Source organism: Pelodiscus sinensis, chromosome 6, assembly GCF_052426305.1.
Source record: "Pelodiscus sinensis isolate ZL-2025 chromosome 6, ASM5242630v1, whole genome shotgun sequence".
Taxonomy (NCBI): Eukaryota; Metazoa; Chordata; order Testudines; family Trionychidae; genus Pelodiscus; species Pelodiscus sinensis.
The window spans coordinates 59,732,055-59,749,132 of NC_143057.1; the positions used below are offsets into that span (position 1 = coordinate 59,732,055).

The following is a 17,078-nucleotide window of genomic DNA, read 5'->3' on the forward strand; positions in this document are numbered from 1 at the left end:
CTTAATATATTTACAAATCAGAAGCACAGCGGGGGGACCCAGCACGAGCTGGGACACCTGATTCCAGGCTTGCACTGATCCCTCCCTCCCCGCCGCTGCACGTTAGCCTTTCAACTCTTACATTTAAAAGGCTAAAGCGTAGCAGGAAGGGCCGAACATAAGCTGGGATAGCGGATTTCCAGCTCATGCAGGGTCCCCGTCCCCCACTACGCACCAGCCTCTTCCATGTATTAAGAGCTTATTAAATACTGAACTACATATTTCTTCCTTAAAAAGCTATTACTTTGGTTCACCAGATTCTTCTCTCATTGAGATCAACAGCAAAATTCCCATCAATTTCCATGGGAGACAGATAGAGATATTTTTAGCAATTCCATAAAAACTTATAGCAGAATAGTACACTATATAATTTCTAGAATAGTGAATTAGACTGCCTAGAGTTACCATCAATGACAAGTAAAAAAGTTTTATGGGCTAAGATGAAGAAGGAATAAAGAGAAATTTACAGTAAAAAGCCTGCAATATGCCACTAATTTAGAATGAAGGTTATCGTAATTTTGTTCAGAAACTGTTAGAAAAGCTGACAAAACAAAAAAAACTTCACAGGATCCAGAACTCATGGGTGATCTTATCTGCCCAGGTATGAATTCTAAGACTAATACAGAAACACAGTTCTTAGATTGCACTGAACACTGCTGCCCATCATTCAAAAGTTATTTATGACTTGAAGATTTACACAGCATTGCTCAAATCCTTAACTCAATTAATTTTTTATTTAATAAAATGAAAATGTACATGCTGGATTTACATGTGGTTGGAGATGAGGGGTTCAGTATGCAGGCTTCCCCTGAGGAGAGAGGACCAACCCAGCCCACTTTCACTTGGTCCAGGTGAGAAACATCTATCCATGGCTACTGCAGCTCCAGTGGGCACATTCAGGGGAGAAGTACATGTCCCCAGCTGGAGGACAGATAGACAAACTTGCAGACAAAGACACACAAATTCTCTGAAATACATAGTAGATAGCTTTCTCCACACTTGCCCCCCTGCTTTCCCAATGGAGTTACAGCTGTCTCGGTCTCCATCTCTGGCACGAGCGCACGCACGCACACCCACCCACTCTCCCCTCCCCTCACCGTGGTCATTCTGAAATATAATTCCCTCCTACAGATCCCATCCTTTACATTTTATGAGAAAACAGAATTCCATGCACATCCCATTATCCTGGCACAATCAAACCCTGACCTTGCTTTAAGGTATGATAAGAGGAAGCTGCATATCAAATTTGGTGGTCCTAGCTATTATTGTTTAGGAGAACTTCTTGAACTAATGGACTCACAGATGGACACAGACAGACAGATGCACATTTCTCAAATATATAGTAAGATTAATCTGTTTTGGGATGTAAAGCCCAATCCTGCAGACAAAATTCCCACACATTTATTTTGAAGTGAATTGAAGTTTAACCAGAGTAAAGACTGTGGGGTTAAGTCTACAATGATTAGTTAAAACCCAAATTTTCAACCTATAAAAGAAAGAAAAAGCTAAAATATATATACACCTTGAATCAGAACGTGGTATTTCAAAAATATCAGGACATTTGAAAATGAGACAATCTAGAGATACTAAACATTAAAGGTCTTAAATTTCCAGGAACAAGTTTAACTCTGTCCATATATCACCACAGAGTAAATTACTGACTAACCTAATCTAAGTATTTCATCTATTTTTCCAATTATTAAAATTAAAAATGGAAAAATTATGTTCAGAGTTCACATCTTTTCAAAAAAGGCAAGATAACATGTTTTATACAGCAAATGAGGAAATGACCAGAGTGGTATGCATGTTATGGAAGGCAGTTTACTATTTCATTCTGTTTGCTCTCATGAGAACACCCCTCTAGTATCTCTGGGTATGTCTATACTACCCCGCTAGTTCGAACTAGCGGGGTAATGTAGGCATACCGCACTTGCAAATGAAGCCCGGGATTTGAATTTCCCGGGCTTCATTTGCATAAGCCGGGCGCCGCCATTTTTAAATCCCGGCTGGTTCGAACCCCGTGCCGCGCGGCACGAACCTGGTGGTTCAGACTAGGCTTCCTAGTTCAAACTACCGTTACTCCTCATTCCACGAGGAGTAACTGTAGTTTGAACTAGGAAGCCTAGTCCGAACTACCTAGTGTAGCTGCGCGGCACGGGGTTCGAACTAGCCGGGATTTAAAAATGGCAGTGCCCGGCTTATGCAAATGAAGCCCGGGAAATTCAAATCCCGGGCTTCATTTGCAAGTGCGGTATGCCTACATTACCCTTCTAGTTCAAACTAGCAGGGTAGTGTAGACATACCCTCTGAGAAGTAAGGGGAGTCTGTTTTAATTGCCCTCTTTTTGAAAGAACTGGAAGCTAAATTTACTCTTCTTCCCGAAGGCCTACTTTTACTATATGGGCCTCTGATAGGGTAAGAAGAGATCCCAATTTGATAGAGACAGTCCCAATATTTGGAACTTTGTCTTATATAGGAGCCTATTACCGCCTATTACTCCACTGCAACCCTCCCACCCCCTCAGCCCGGTCTCAATTTTTCACACTGGCAGTTCATTCACCCATGTCTCTGATCATTATGGGGAGTGTTCCAGCTGGACAGATCGATCCTGTGTGCTAAAATCTAGCCTTAGAGACTAAAACTTTGATGGGGAGAAAGGAAAGAGGCCACTGTCTTCAAGACTGTGCAGGGGAAACAGAGGTGGGTTCCATTTTCGAGGAGAGGAGCAACATTGCAGGTGTAGAGCTCTGTGTATGCCAAGAGCTGCTGCTAGGAAGCCAGAAGCTGCTGCTGAGAGCCCGCTGGGACACTGATCAAGCTGGGAACTTCAGAGGCAGATAGTGGCTTCCCTGGAGCTATGGGGCAGACTGCGGCTGTGCCTAGAGCTGATTGAGATGGGCCAACAGTGAAGGAACTGTGAATAAGTCCCACTGTTGTTTGGGAAAATGCTTGCAAGAACAGGAGCTTGGTAGAGAGCTGTGGACATTTGGTGGGGCCAGCTCCAGTTGTCAGAGGGATTGCGCAGCTTGTTATCTTGGCGGGACTGATACACAGAACATGGAGAGTGTGGACCCCAGCTGCAGATCTTCAAGAGCACCAATGCAAGCAAGCATCTGTACACTCTGGGGTTGGGTATATGGCAGCAGTGTAAATGTCAGTTAGATACATTTCACTTACTACAGCATCCTATATTTGTTAATTGATGTTATTTAACCTTCCCCTGTGCATTTCAATTAGTAGTGAAACTTTAAATACCCAGTTCTTTAAGTTGTTCAGTAAAAGGTCTGTTAACTCTAATTTAACTATATTGGATATATGAGAGTTATCATTAGGATTTTTGAGCAACACCCATGCCCCAGTTTATTAATACTTATTATTATTATTATTTCTGGAGGTTCCCAAGGTATGCAATTTAATATGTACAGGGGCAAGCTAGGTGCAGACACTGCCAATTTTCAACTCCTTTAGGCATAAGAGACTGCAGCAGAGGAGTGGATAAAGGATTCCCACTTATCCAGCATCACCACTGGGATTCTCAGGATCTCTTTTAATGTCAACATCAGGTATCCAAACAAGCACACAGGCGACTGTTGCCTGCTCACTAGTAACCCAGCGAGGGAAGGGAGTGGGATTTATATTAATAAGGGCTTTTTGAGAAAACAGTATCATGATAAGCCTTGCTCCCTGAGAAAGCACCATGCTCTTAAGAAGAGTAAGAGGTTATCCTAGCTGTAAATTTGTCAGCCGTGCTTCCTGAATCTGGACTTCATCTGTCAAACTCTCGGAGGGGAAACAAGATCCATCCTAGCTTCAAAGGCTATCACCATTAGCCACTGTTTCCCACTTTCAAGCCCAAGCTGCAGGCAAAACCCCCTTTCATGGAAAAGTTAAAAGGGAAACTTGATGAATTTTTCTTAAAGATCTATAGTGTGCTGAACTGCAGGTCATTTCTACCTAGATGGCATGAAGACCAGAAACTACATTTTCAGGCATAGTCAGCAGACAGCATAGCTCAATGAGAAGGAAAGCACTATTTTTCTTGGTCTGCTCTACTTGCAACAAAGGATGGAAGGAAATGTTAAGAACAGCAAACCTAATAAACAAAAAAGCATAACTTTGTGAAGATAAGAGAGCAAGCAGACAGAATCCAAAATTCTCAAGTCCATATTCTCACAGAAAATCAGGGATGGGGGGGGGAGCCACAAGGCTGACAAGAAAAAAAAAGTCTGTTCAAAATACTAGTTTGAGATCTTTATGGACCTTTATTTTCATGTCCCTGTGTGATGATTCGTTGAATTTCTGCCTTAGTTTCAAGTACAGTAATGTTGCTTTATTGATTTTTAAAAAGTGATTAAAGGAAATCTGTTTAAAACATTTTTATTCCAACTTCTTCCCTTAAGAAGGTCAGTGGTGTTACTAAAGTCTGATGAAAATGACATAAGCATTCAAATAAACTTTCTATCTTAAAATTATATTGTAATATAATCTGTCAGAAAAAAATTGGTTACTTTTGAAAAATTGGAATCTTACCACTTTTGTTTTTCTGTTAACAACTCTGCCAGAATCACTTCTGACAAGTTTGGGGAAGTAACAGGATACCCAGAGACTGAAATCTACTATAAGATATTATCACATGAACACTATAAAATAGCGATTCTAGTACAAAAGAAAAATATTAGCAAAAACAAAGAAAGCCAATGTGGCGACATGAAAAAGTACTTAAAGAGCCGAAGGTCAAAAAGAAGTTGTACATGAAATGGAGAAGAGCAGAAAGCAACAAGCTGGGGAAGAAAATAAGCCAATGGAATAAGATTTAATTTAGATAACTACAAGGTAATACATTTGGAGAAAAATAATCCTAAACAGAATACAAATGCTAGCTAGGAAATGAGGATTTTCAGGTATGATACAGACAATATATGTCCAATCTCACTATAAATCACGTACTTTTTTCCATTTTGTGTTGCCTGATCCTACTGGAATGGTAGCAGGAATGTCCAATGGCTCTAAAGGAACCATGATACTTCAAGAATAAAGAGGGACACAGACCGAACAGGCCTCTAAACCCTTCCAGGAGTTCAAAACACTATCTTCAGGAAGCACTCCGTACAACCATTCAGGTGTTATCCTGAAGATCTCAAACTTTTCTAAGAGCTTCACCATACAAATGTCTGAGATGGCCCCAAAAGATTAAGGGGATAATTCTGAGCTTTTATTGAGGTTAGGGCGAGATGACTGCTGGAGATTTCTCTTCTGTGATTTAGACATAACTGATGTCATAATCACAAAGTATAACTGTACCAACCTCATTTTTACATACATAAATTATTATTTATACATTATGAAAATATATTTGTCTAGACAGGTATAAAATAAACACAGGGCATTTTCTTCTGATTACTACTTTGAAAACTAGTATCATTCTTGGCCACACAGCTATTGAAAAAAGAATTAAGTTGTATTTGCTTCACCGATTAACTGGCTCTACAACCAGGAAGACAGAAATACTATTAGGCCCTAGATAAATTATCAATTTTCTATAATTTCTCAAAAAAGTCAGAATGGTAATAATTTAAGGTGGGGAAAAAAGGAGAAGCATTTTAGAACCAATAATATATTCCCAATAAAATGATACCACTCTTTCAGAGCCTCTTTAACAAGAAAAAAAAATAATTAAAATCACACAAAGGACCGTTTAGCAGCAGTATTCTTAAGAATTGTTATAGTAAACCTACCAACATAAGAAATGTTTTAAGCCATTTTCCATTAGATTTAGAAATGTAATTCAACATTTTTGATCCTCAAATGATATCAGCAGTCTCACTTTGACTGCAAGTTAAAAAAAATTTCCATAAATAAAGCACCATCTGTAATCAGACTCCAATCCAATTTACCATAAGCTAAACGATGTTTTTGTTGTCAAGGTGATTTCATACCAGCTCCCCAGGAAAAGACAGATGAAACAAAAAGACTGAGTATAAATGAAGAATGAAGCTTGTAGCAAATAAGGATATAAATTTACCAAAATTCAGATAATCCTAGCTTAATTAATGCTAGTTATAGACAACATATTTTCTTGGCAATTAACACACTGCAATTAATAATAGAAATTCACAGAAAAATTCAAAACTGAATATTTCCTTGGGCTGGTTTTTTTTTCCTGGTGTAATACTTTAAGTACTATAACTCTGAAAGTAATTTTATGCCTGCCAAAATTACTGCACTGAATACAAATCTAGGATATTGTGTATCCTTCAACTCATATTACCTGAGAACTACTTTAAATCTTAGCTGTAGAACAATACCACAGAAACATCCAAAGGCTTGATTTCCTCCCCAGAGAAATAATTTTAAGTACCAAATTTTAATGTTTGTTTCTAACAAAGGAGCTCATATTTGATTGATCTTTAATTTAGTTAGTTGTAGTAAACATAAATTAATGTAATCATACTAATACAATTAGCAAAAATGAAAATAAAGGAAAATTACATTTACTTTGTTCTGTATATTTTTGATTAATAGGCATTAATTTTGTTAACGGGTGCAACAGAACCCTTTTGTTGTATACAGATTAGAAATGTAAACACTTATTTCCCACAACTACTGATTTCACAATTGATTTTTAATGTTATTTAAAAAAGAAGTGCTAGTGAAACATAATGAAGGGAAAGAGCAATACTGCCCCCTAATGAGCTAATCTAGAAAGAAATTCCTGTAAATCATTTCACTCTCTCCTCTTCATGGAGCAACAACAGGCCATTACTTTCAAGTATGGAGGATAAATGGCATATATAAACAATTAGACATTTTGAAATAGTTACTGGGATGTGCATCAAAATTCTATACAAGATGCTACTATTATTTCTTAGTGTAATTTTACGGAGAAAATGAAAAAAGCTATAGAACATTTAGGATGCTGAGATAAGTACTTAGCATATTCTGTAGACAAATCCTTGATGATGAAAAGTACTCTACAAACATTAACTAATTAAGCCTCAACACTTTTACGAAGCAGGTAGATAAGTGCCTTTCTGTCTTAAAACTTGTCTTACACTGGATGTGATCAATAAGCCACAAGCCAGTTATGATTATTCTTCAGGTTGAGATAGATTTCTAAATTTCAGTGTTCAAAACATTACAACATTTGTATGCTTTTGCTGTTGCACCATTTCAACTACTAAATACCAATTTCAGAGCTGTTATTCAAGGCTCATAGTAATTGCAAGAAAATCCAATTCCATTTGATTGCATCAATAAAGAGAAACAAAGAATCAACAGAAAGAGTTGAGGAACTGGATTGTGTTTATAAAGGAAATGTATCCAGGTGGGTTGAACAAAATAAATAGTCTTTTGATTAAAAAAACAAACCGTATTATCTATTGGTACATGCCAATACATCACTACATGTACAGGCTGCGGGGGAAAGACACTTTTGATATCTATGGTTTGAGCTCACAGTAGATGCATCATGCAGGCAGACTGGTTCCATAGGAATCTAATGTCAGTGAACAACTCAATGGATAAGGATTTTATCTGTACTGTATTTTTATAGCTGGAATATATGCTACTAGCCCACTATGCTCTGCTTCACTGTGGCGGTGGGAAGCAGAGCACACCAGCCTGCTCCTCCAAGCCCTGCATCACTCAGGGAAGTGGAGCATGCTGGGGCTAGGGCGTGCCACTTGCTGCTGCTGTGGTGAAGCACAGTGTGGTGGACTGGGTGACAGGCGGCAGAGCAGTCTGCTGGGTGGCTTTCCCTCCCACTGCCATGGTGAGTGCAGAGGAGCCCAATTCCTACCGCTGCCCCCTACCATGACCCACCCCCAGGTAATCCCCAAGGTCATGTAGCTTGGGGAATGGGGTTTCATAGAAGGTATGTAACAGAGGCAGGAGGGAGGGTAGCAGGGGCAGAAAAAGGTGGGTCATGGCTTTGGGGAGGGGTGGAGTGGAGGTGGGACCTGTGGGATGAGGGATTGCCCCAGGCCCTGCATCCCTCTAGGGATGGCTTAACTCAGCAGTTCTCAAACATTCTGGGCTCCGGAGCCCTTTACATGAATAAAAATGTATGCAGAGCCCCAGCGGTCCACTGATTATATGTGTTGTACCTATCGATGTTTCCAGTTTGTCAACCTCGCGGAGCTCTGGGCTCCGTGGAGCACAGTTTGAGAAACACTGGCTTAACTGAATACTGAGTGCAGAAACATTGCACAGTATCTGCCCTTTCAGACTGTAGCCTGCAGGACCTTATGTTGAAAGTATTCCTGTTTTACCACTCCTCCGTCTTTCCCTCCTGTTGTTTTCCTCTATTCATCCCTCTGTAAATAGATATTTCCCTTTCCTATATTCACTGTACATTTCCAGGGTATGTGTGTTCACTCTGGGGAGTTTGGAACATGTACTTGAGACGGAAGGGACTTTCTCTGCTGCATTATTACACATGCCTTTACTTGGTCAGAACTATCTACAGAGCAGACTCCATCGTGGCCACAAGGGCACTAAAGTTACAAAAGGCAAAAAGAGTGATTGGTGAATTTTAATCTTGGATGGCATATACAGTGTTCTCAGTTGTAAACAGATCTGGTATGAAGTGATTTGGTTTAAGGCCTAGTTTTGAATTAATCTTTTTGTGTAAAGTGCATTATATGCTATGAAAAACAGCTTCATAGGGAGTAATGTGTACACCTCCTTATCATATTGTGTTATTTTATCTTCAGGCAATGAATTTGCTAAGTTTAGGTATTTGGTCTCCCTAAACGCTTTTACTATCAAATCACAAGTGCAGCCAATCACTGTAACACTAATAACTGATAGTCTAACTATATAATCACTTCAGTCACCACTTAATTGCAGCCAATCGTGCAGTTGAACACATTAGCTACAAAGTATTTTAGGTCAAAAAATGAAAAGAATATCCAGTTTCTTCTAAGAATATTCAAAAGGGAAGAATATAATTATGTAGGTCTGAATTTGGCTAGAACATTGCTTTATCACAAGAGTAGGCTGATAAGTGCTGTGAGATCTTTAATGATTACAAACATAGCCTTCCTTATACCTATCAATCAAAAACCGGCATATCTAAAAATCACATATCCAACAACACAGTGCTCCACAAAAATAAAACAGATGCTACCTCAAAAAGACCATCCCCTACTACTGCTTCAGTAATACAAGTACCTGAAGCATGTGCATTTCACTTGGTGATCTTCCATCTCAAAGCGACCAAGCCTGACCCCATGTGATTTGAATACAATAACCATAGCTTAAGGTAGAACTGCTGGATGCATTAGGGTCCATTCTGTCTTTCTGCCATAATGTATGAAATGTTAATACATTCATTTCTTTTTAAAGAAGGGTTACATATTCATCACTGAAAGAAAAAGAAAGCTTCAAGAGAAACTATTAACAGGTAATATTCCTTTATGGCAGCATGTGCATGTTCTTCCAGTGTTTTCTTTTAGTCATTTTGTAGCTCAGTTTACATATGTTGTTCATTATGAGTTGTATACAAAATGCTATCTGCTTTCTATATTAAGGTTTTAAAAATTCACCGACAGGTAATCTGTTTTCCTAAGAACAAAGTACTCCGTTACAGGCATTTTCTTAAGGCACCAAGAAGACCAAGAGCCCAAGTCTCCTTAGTTACTCCAATATAAATTAGGAGTAATTCATCTCAAATTAGTGGAATTACTGTGGTTAAAAGCTGGTCTAAGAGCAGAGCAGATGTCCTGAATCAAAATTTTCTCCATACTTTTCATTTACTTTTTCATGAACACAAATTAAAGTAGTAATCTTAAGTGGAGGTTACTTTCAACTAACAAGGTAAGTTAATCCTATCCTAAAATATGCAAAACCCATAAATCTTACTATTTAAGCATAAACAAAAAAAATTATACCTTTGGAATTGTTTTAATTTACTTTCTACATTATTCCAAACTTGCCTGTATTGAGGCTTACCTGCCACTATGGATATGCCAATGCAATTCGATCCACTACAAAAAATGCAACACAAGTGTAATACAGTGATTTCCATTGATATAGCATGTCAGGTTCAAACTGGAGTAAGAAGCACCAATACAACCCACGGTTCACATTGGTGCAGCATGTTTACATCAGCGGCTATCCCAGTTTAGCTACATGGTGACTAAAAAACATATGCTAGACAGAGCTGTATGATTAAATATTTAAAGACCTTGACTCTCCACTGTCATTAACACCTGTATAATGCTTTTAGAACACATGCATAACTATTTTATATAATCTCAGCCCTATTTTGAAAAGTATAAATGCAAACAGTAAAAGGCAGAGGAAAACCAGGAGCAAAATGTGTAAGAATTACTGATCATAAGGTACATCATATAAAATAATTATACCCATGGCATGCCCAGTCAATAACTTTATAGCAGGAAGAACTGCTTATATGGCAGAGAACACCAAAACCTATTTAATGGAAATTATATGCCAATTCTTTATTAATTTTAGTTGCCTGAATTAAATAACCTTTTAAAAAAATACGTGAAAACACTGCTGTCTATTTAGTGACAATCAGTAGTGCTAGTTATACTCTTAGAACATTACAATAATAATTTTTTTTAAAAAATAGCATAAGATCACTCTGCCAGGCAGTGGCTTTCCTACCTTTGAATCTTCACTGCTCATTCCAAGTTCTAATACCGCTTGAGGAGATTTCAGTTTTGCTTGGGTGGACTGAGCCATCTGAAGGTTAAGCTGCCATCCAATTGTCTCAAGCTATAAAATACAAGTTCTGGTTAGAATCAGATGTTGCAAAAGCACTAAAGAGATGAGCTTCAACATTTCTCAGTTGTCTGTCTCAGTAAACATGGATAACCAGGCTCTACATAAGCATTAGGCTCTACATTCAGCAAATTCTTCCTCAGCTATAGAATGTAGCTTGTTTCAAATTAATCAGAAGAAACATTTACGTATTGTTTATCCATTTTAAATAGATAAACTTTTAAATATTGTTTATTCTATGGGAATAATGACAAGCCATGAGGGTACAGCTCTGGTATTGTCCCTGTGTTTCTAAAATTACAGAGGGTACTCTCTTACATTGATTTCCACACACTTAAGAAACAACCTATAAATCAAATCTAAAAAAAAATGAAATGAAAAAGACTGATTTTCAAAGGTGCTTACCCCCTAAGGTTCACACTTACATTCTGTTTCGTATTTAAATGTCCTTTCCAAAAATAGACTCCTAACCAAAAATGGTCCGCTTTGGAAACTGACTAAACAAAAATGGCAAATTCTTAATCAGCAGATCTGCTCCCTGTGTAAATTCTATCATGCCTGACAATATTCATGACCAGATGTATTTTGTATTGCTTTCTATTCCTGTTACCACTGCAGAACCAAAACAGCTAAGAGTATGACCTGCAAAGTCTATTACTCCTTCAATTACAGGCAGTCCCCGGGTTACGTACAAGATAGGGACTGTAGGTTTGTTCTTAAGTTGAATTTGTATGTAAGTCAGAACTGGTACATATTGTAGGGGAAACTCTAGCCAAACATTTCTCCAGAGCTCAGTTTTATTCTCCCACACCTCACTTCCCTCAGTCCTTTATTCTCAAGCTAAGGTGTCTGCTGAGAAAAGCCGCTCCACGTCTCCCTGGTCTGCTGGGGGGGGGGGGGGCGCTAGCTTCACGTCTCCCTGGTCCGCTGGGGGGGAAGCAGCTAGTGCGGGGTTGCCTCACCCCGTTTGTAAGTAGGGATCCGATGTAAGTCGGATCCATGTAACCGGGGGACTGCCTGTATAAGAAAATTGCACACAAAAAGAAATAGTATGCACTATATTAAGTTAAGAATCTAAAAAGATTTACAAATGTTGGCCAATTATGCATCCCAATACCCCCTGTCAGGAAGATATTATTAGTATATAAGTAACAACTAAGGGACTTGCAGAAAACAATTTCTCTAGCTATAGAAGAAGAGAAGAAAACTGAAGAGTTGTTACCTGCTGACAAGTTTAATTAGCATAATTATCACTTGCTTCAAATTAGTTTTATACATTTTAAAAATTCTATTTGAAATTTCTTGACATTTTGTTCATAGGAATGCATTTTAAATTGGTTATGTAACTAAACATATAAAATTGCAAGTTAACACAGAAACAAGTAGTCCTGCAGCACCTTAGAGATTAACAAAAATATATAGTATCATTAGCTTGCGTGGGTAAAACCATCTGATGAAATGGCTTTTACCTACAAAAAGCTCATGAAACTATATATTTTTGTTAATCTCTAAATTGCCACAGGACTAGTCATTTTTAAAGTTACAGACAAACATGGCTATCCCTCTGAAACAAGTTAACACAGAGTTACAGTTCTCCCGTAATAGCTTATGCCCGTCCAGATTCAGCAAAACTAACTTATGGAAACAGGGAATACAGAATTAAGGTAAATACCCACACAACCTTAACTCTGCCCCTGGTGCCTCCAATAGTCATTAGGAACGGTCTGCATGCACTCCAGATACATTCACATTAAAGTGTAACTGTACTGAAGGGGGAGGAATATGTTGGAGCTTCTTGAAAGAACTGTGCTTGTTATAGAGTAAATACAATCTACTAAAAGTGAAAAATCAGAGTAGGAGTATGTATGTTACAGGCATTGTGAGACATTGCTTTAAAAGGGCAGTGTTAAGGTTGCACAGGATTTGTGTTAACTCTGTATTGCCTGATTTTCAAAAGTTTGAGTTTTGCAGAACCTGATGTTCTGGAAAGGCATAAGTTAGCACCCAGCAACTTTAACACTGTGTTAACCAAGATTTTCGTCATTTGATTTCCTAGCTTTTTAAGCAGAAAGAGAAATGTTTATTAGTAGGAACTAACAGTCATTTAGACAGTTCTATTTCTCCCCTAGGTTTGCAGCTGCTATACTACTGTGGCTATGTAATAATGAAAAGACAAGATTTTTTGTAGTTTTTTACCTCTAAGTATTTTACATCAGCATCTCCATAGCCCACTCTAAATCGTATGTCCACAGTTTAAGTCTCAGCTGCTTTATAAGCCCTGTGCAGGAGGCTCAGGGCTGCCACACAGGGAGCAGCTACTTCGAAGTAGGAATAAGAGATCCTCCGGAAAAGGGCTTTATTCTGGAGGATCGCGCCAGTCTAGACGCTTTTTTCCGGCCTTTCCCCAAGCCGGAAAAAAAGCGGCGGCCATGTTTATTTAAATCCCGCAGGGGATATGTAAATCCCCCGCAGATTTCCCTATTCCCAAGTTCAAAATTAGCATGCCCCTTCCAAAGAAGGGGCCAGTGTAGACGTAGCCTGGATGTTTTGCCCTGTACTGAGTCGACCACTAGGGGGATGAGAACACAGAAAATCCATCCCCTTGGCCAGCACAAAATATTTTTGGTCTGCCTTCTTATTTGTGGGTGATACAGAGGTGGGTGTCTTGTCCATGGGAAGTGCTATTTTTGAGAACATCGCTGGTTGCAGTATACGCAGAAGTCTATGCTGCTTCTTCTGTGCCTCCTGGAGGTCCAGCTCCTGTGCATTAGCCACTCTCAAACAACTCCTGAAATAGTCTTATGTCATCCGTTGGAGTGGTAGGAATTATGGCTTCATCAGGAGATCATAAGGAATTATGTGGGGTAGATCTGTCTTCTCCTTCGGACAGGGAGTTTTCCTCCTCAGAATGATGATGTTCTGTGGAGTTCAGTGCTGTGTCATAGGCCTGGTGTGGTGGAGACTTAGGTAGCCTTCTGACTGATGTAGAAAGAGCAGCATGTTGACTTCTGTGGGCCGACCATGCGTCCCATGGGGGCCACTGTCCTGGGTATGGTGGTGGTGGATTAGGGATGTTAAATTTAAGTTAATTGGCTAATCAAATAGTTGATGCAATTTGCATTGACTATTCAATTATTCGATAAGGGTGCCTCTTCCTTTGAAGTGTAGCAACAGCCCCAGGGATGTTGCTACACTTCAAAGGTGAACGTGCTACAGGGAGCAGAAGGCCAGCAGGGGACTCAAGCAGTCCCCCACTGGCCCCATGTTCCCTGTGGCGTTTCAAGAAGCGGTGCTGCATGGAGCATGGCGTCAGTCCCCAGCTGCCCCCGGGCTCCATGCTGCGCTGCCACTTTGAAACACCACGGGGAGTCCGGCGTCAGGCTCCATGCGGCAATTCAAAGCATCAGTGCCATATGGAGCCCAGGATCAGTGGGAGAGTCTGGGGCATCGCGTCCAGCCTGGAGCAGTGTTGACACTTTGAAGCACCCTCTTTCCCCTCCCCTCTTGCTGCCTCTTTCTCAGAGGCGGGGTAGGGGGAGAGGGAGAGAAATAAATCGACTAATGTGTCAACTAGTCATTCACATACCTATGGTGGGTACAGCCAGTGGTGACCATACCAACACAATGGTGGCATCATGTGGGTTGAAAGTTCCAAGTGTGACTCCCAGGATGGACACCTCTGTGTGGACAAGGCATTCTGGCAGGAGAAGCGGCTCTGTGGTCCTGTGTCTGCCTCACTGACAGAGATTGATGGAACCAGGGAGCAAGGCGAATGTACAGAGTGGGCTGAATAAGCCAGTGACTGTAGTACCAACTGATATGCTTCGTCAATGCCATGGTGTGTTTGGGAATTTCTTTATGCAGTACCATCTTGTTTGCTGCTGGTGGTGGTACCAATGGTGATACAGATGGTATCGGTGTTGGAGTCATCAGGGTGGCATATCAGCATGGGCCAACCTCGATGCCATCTTCAGTGTCAACTTCTGTGTTTTGGGTTACGCATCAGACAATGGTGCAGGTGGTGTGTGCAATGCCAATGACTTATGTCTGGGCTCAGAGTGCACCCATTTATGTGGCACATTCTGTTTCCTTGCTGCGCTGCCAGGCCTGTTGGCCATGCTCACCCTTGAAGAACTTGGCAGGGACTTAGCCTGGGAGACCCTAGCTTTCATCTTTGTCCTGTCTGAGGAGGAAGAAAGGATGACTTTTGTTTGAACTGTGGACATTTTCCCTTTCCTTAGGCCGTGTTGACAGAGAAGAGTCCTCTTGAGCAGGTTGAAGCAACTTTTCGCAGTAAAAGTCTTCAGTCTGTTGACTTAGTTGTGCCTTACCTTCACGGTCAGGTTGGAGCAATGAGGTTATTTCTGGGCAAGGTATCTTTCTCCTAGGCACATAATACACAAAGAATGCTCATCAGAGACGGACATGGCATCTCTACATGAGTCACACCTCTTGAAGCCTAGTGAGCTAAGCATGTTGAAGAAAAACGTGGGAGAACGAAGTGGTTTTTTATATATATGAAAAAACTGGGGGGAGTGTTCAAAAACTTGGAGAACAGTAAAAACTGAAGAACTATGAACTATTTTTGATAATTTAGAACAAGAAAGGGCGACTGCAAGGGAGCTCCGTCTGCTGCTGAGAATGGTAAAGAAGAAACTGAGTCACCGTGCAGTGTGTGCAACTAATGGACACCAACGGCATGAGGAGACACCAATGTGCTTGCGTGGTGAGGCAGGGCACTGCTAGAAAAAAATCTACAGTCGCCAGCATGGAGACGCACCAGCACCTATGGTGGAGCACTCAAGGGGACATCACTTGAAGAAGAACAAGGGGTTGAGCATGGAGAGAGGACTACCCAGGGGCAGTGGGTATAGTAGGCAGGGGAAGGCATTGCCCTCCCAACCACCATCCTGGCTCCTGTAGGCATACTGGGAGCAGAGCATTGCTGTCCCCAAGTGCCCACCCGCCCCGTGCTCCAGGGCCAGGATGCCCACTGGAGGCCCTCCCCATGCTCTGCAGCCAGAGAAGCTGGGGCTGCACACTGCCCCACCTCCCCATAGTGCTGCATGGTAGTTTTACTCCCATAGGGGCAGGGTTTGGGCAGAAAGGGCAAGGCTGTGGGTAGCACTGAGGGCTTGCTTCCCCCAGCTCTACCTTCACCTACCGCCCATGAGACTACCCCAACCCTCTCTCAATGCTTCAGCTTGGGGCAGGTAAGAAGCACCTCTTCATGGCTGCTGCAGATCCAGCCCACCCTAAAGGGCTCCTTAGGGGTAGGAAGATTGGGACTGGGGCAGTCCCGAAGGGGGGGGGGGAGGCACACCCCTAGCTATTCCGTCTCACCTGCCTGGTGATTTTGTCTCTCTTCTGTATGGTTTTATGCAGCACCATATGCATTGGGGGTGGAGCTTTAGTGCGCACACACACACACACACACACACACACACACACACACATCTTGCTTTAAGTTACAATAAGAGGAAGCTGCATACCAAATTTGTTGGTACTAGCTCTTTCCAGTTAGTAGGAGCTCTTGGACAGATTGACTTGCTCACAAACTCTCTCAAGTATAAAGTAGATTACTTGCGCTCTCTTAAATTCAATCTTCCCATAGTTAATACATTTGTTTCGTTGTCTTATCTAGACAAGCATACTTGGATTGATGTGTTTTGGAAACCCCATTTGGGAAAACAAGAATTGTTCATATTTTCTATTAATAAATGATACACATTCTGTGAGCTTTTATTGTCCAGGAGGTTGCTGGCCAGTACAAGATGTACATTCAGGGGGAAAGTCTATGCTGGTAATATGCCCTGTAATATAATTCATGAGTAGCTGGCTAAAGCATTCAGATAATATAATGGGGGGGGGGGTGATAAACATGCTGGAAGCTATGTGTGAGCAGACCAGGAGTGACTGCTCTCATAGCAAAGCCACATAAAAAGCACCCAGATTAGAGAATTGACGATACAGAGCCCAGACTATACCCTGGGTAATGTCACAACTGTTAACCCCAAAGGGTTAAAAAATTAGTGAGAATTCTAGACCATGATACAGGTTTAAAAGTTACGAGATTTAAAAATAGAAATACTGGGGTGAGGCAATGTTGCCTTCTGGTTTCTGAGCTTTAGAATCCACTCTGGTCACATGTTCAAACTTTTCTCCACCACCATGAAAACTAAAAATGTACTTTGAAAAACAAACAACAGCAACATGAAATCTGGGTTCACTTGTTTCCAAGAGCTGTGGATTTAATATTATGAGTCTTGTAATAAAATCACAAAGGT

General features: G+C 40.7%; 1 protein-coding gene across 3 annotated transcripts in view; it reads right to left on the minus strand.

Moving 5' to 3' along the window:
• COMMD10 (COMM domain containing 10) overlaps window positions 1–17,078 on the minus strand; it is a 252,315-nt gene that overhangs the window by 210,366 nt on the left and 24,871 nt on the right. For all 3 annotated transcript variants that reach the window (XM_075931974.2, XM_075931972.2, XM_075931973.2), the window contains one exon: window positions 10,675–10,785. In XM_075931974.2, the coding sequence (XP_075788089.1) occupies window positions 10,675–10,785 (111 nt within the window). The remainder of the gene's footprint in view (window positions 1–10,674; window positions 10,786–17,078) is intronic.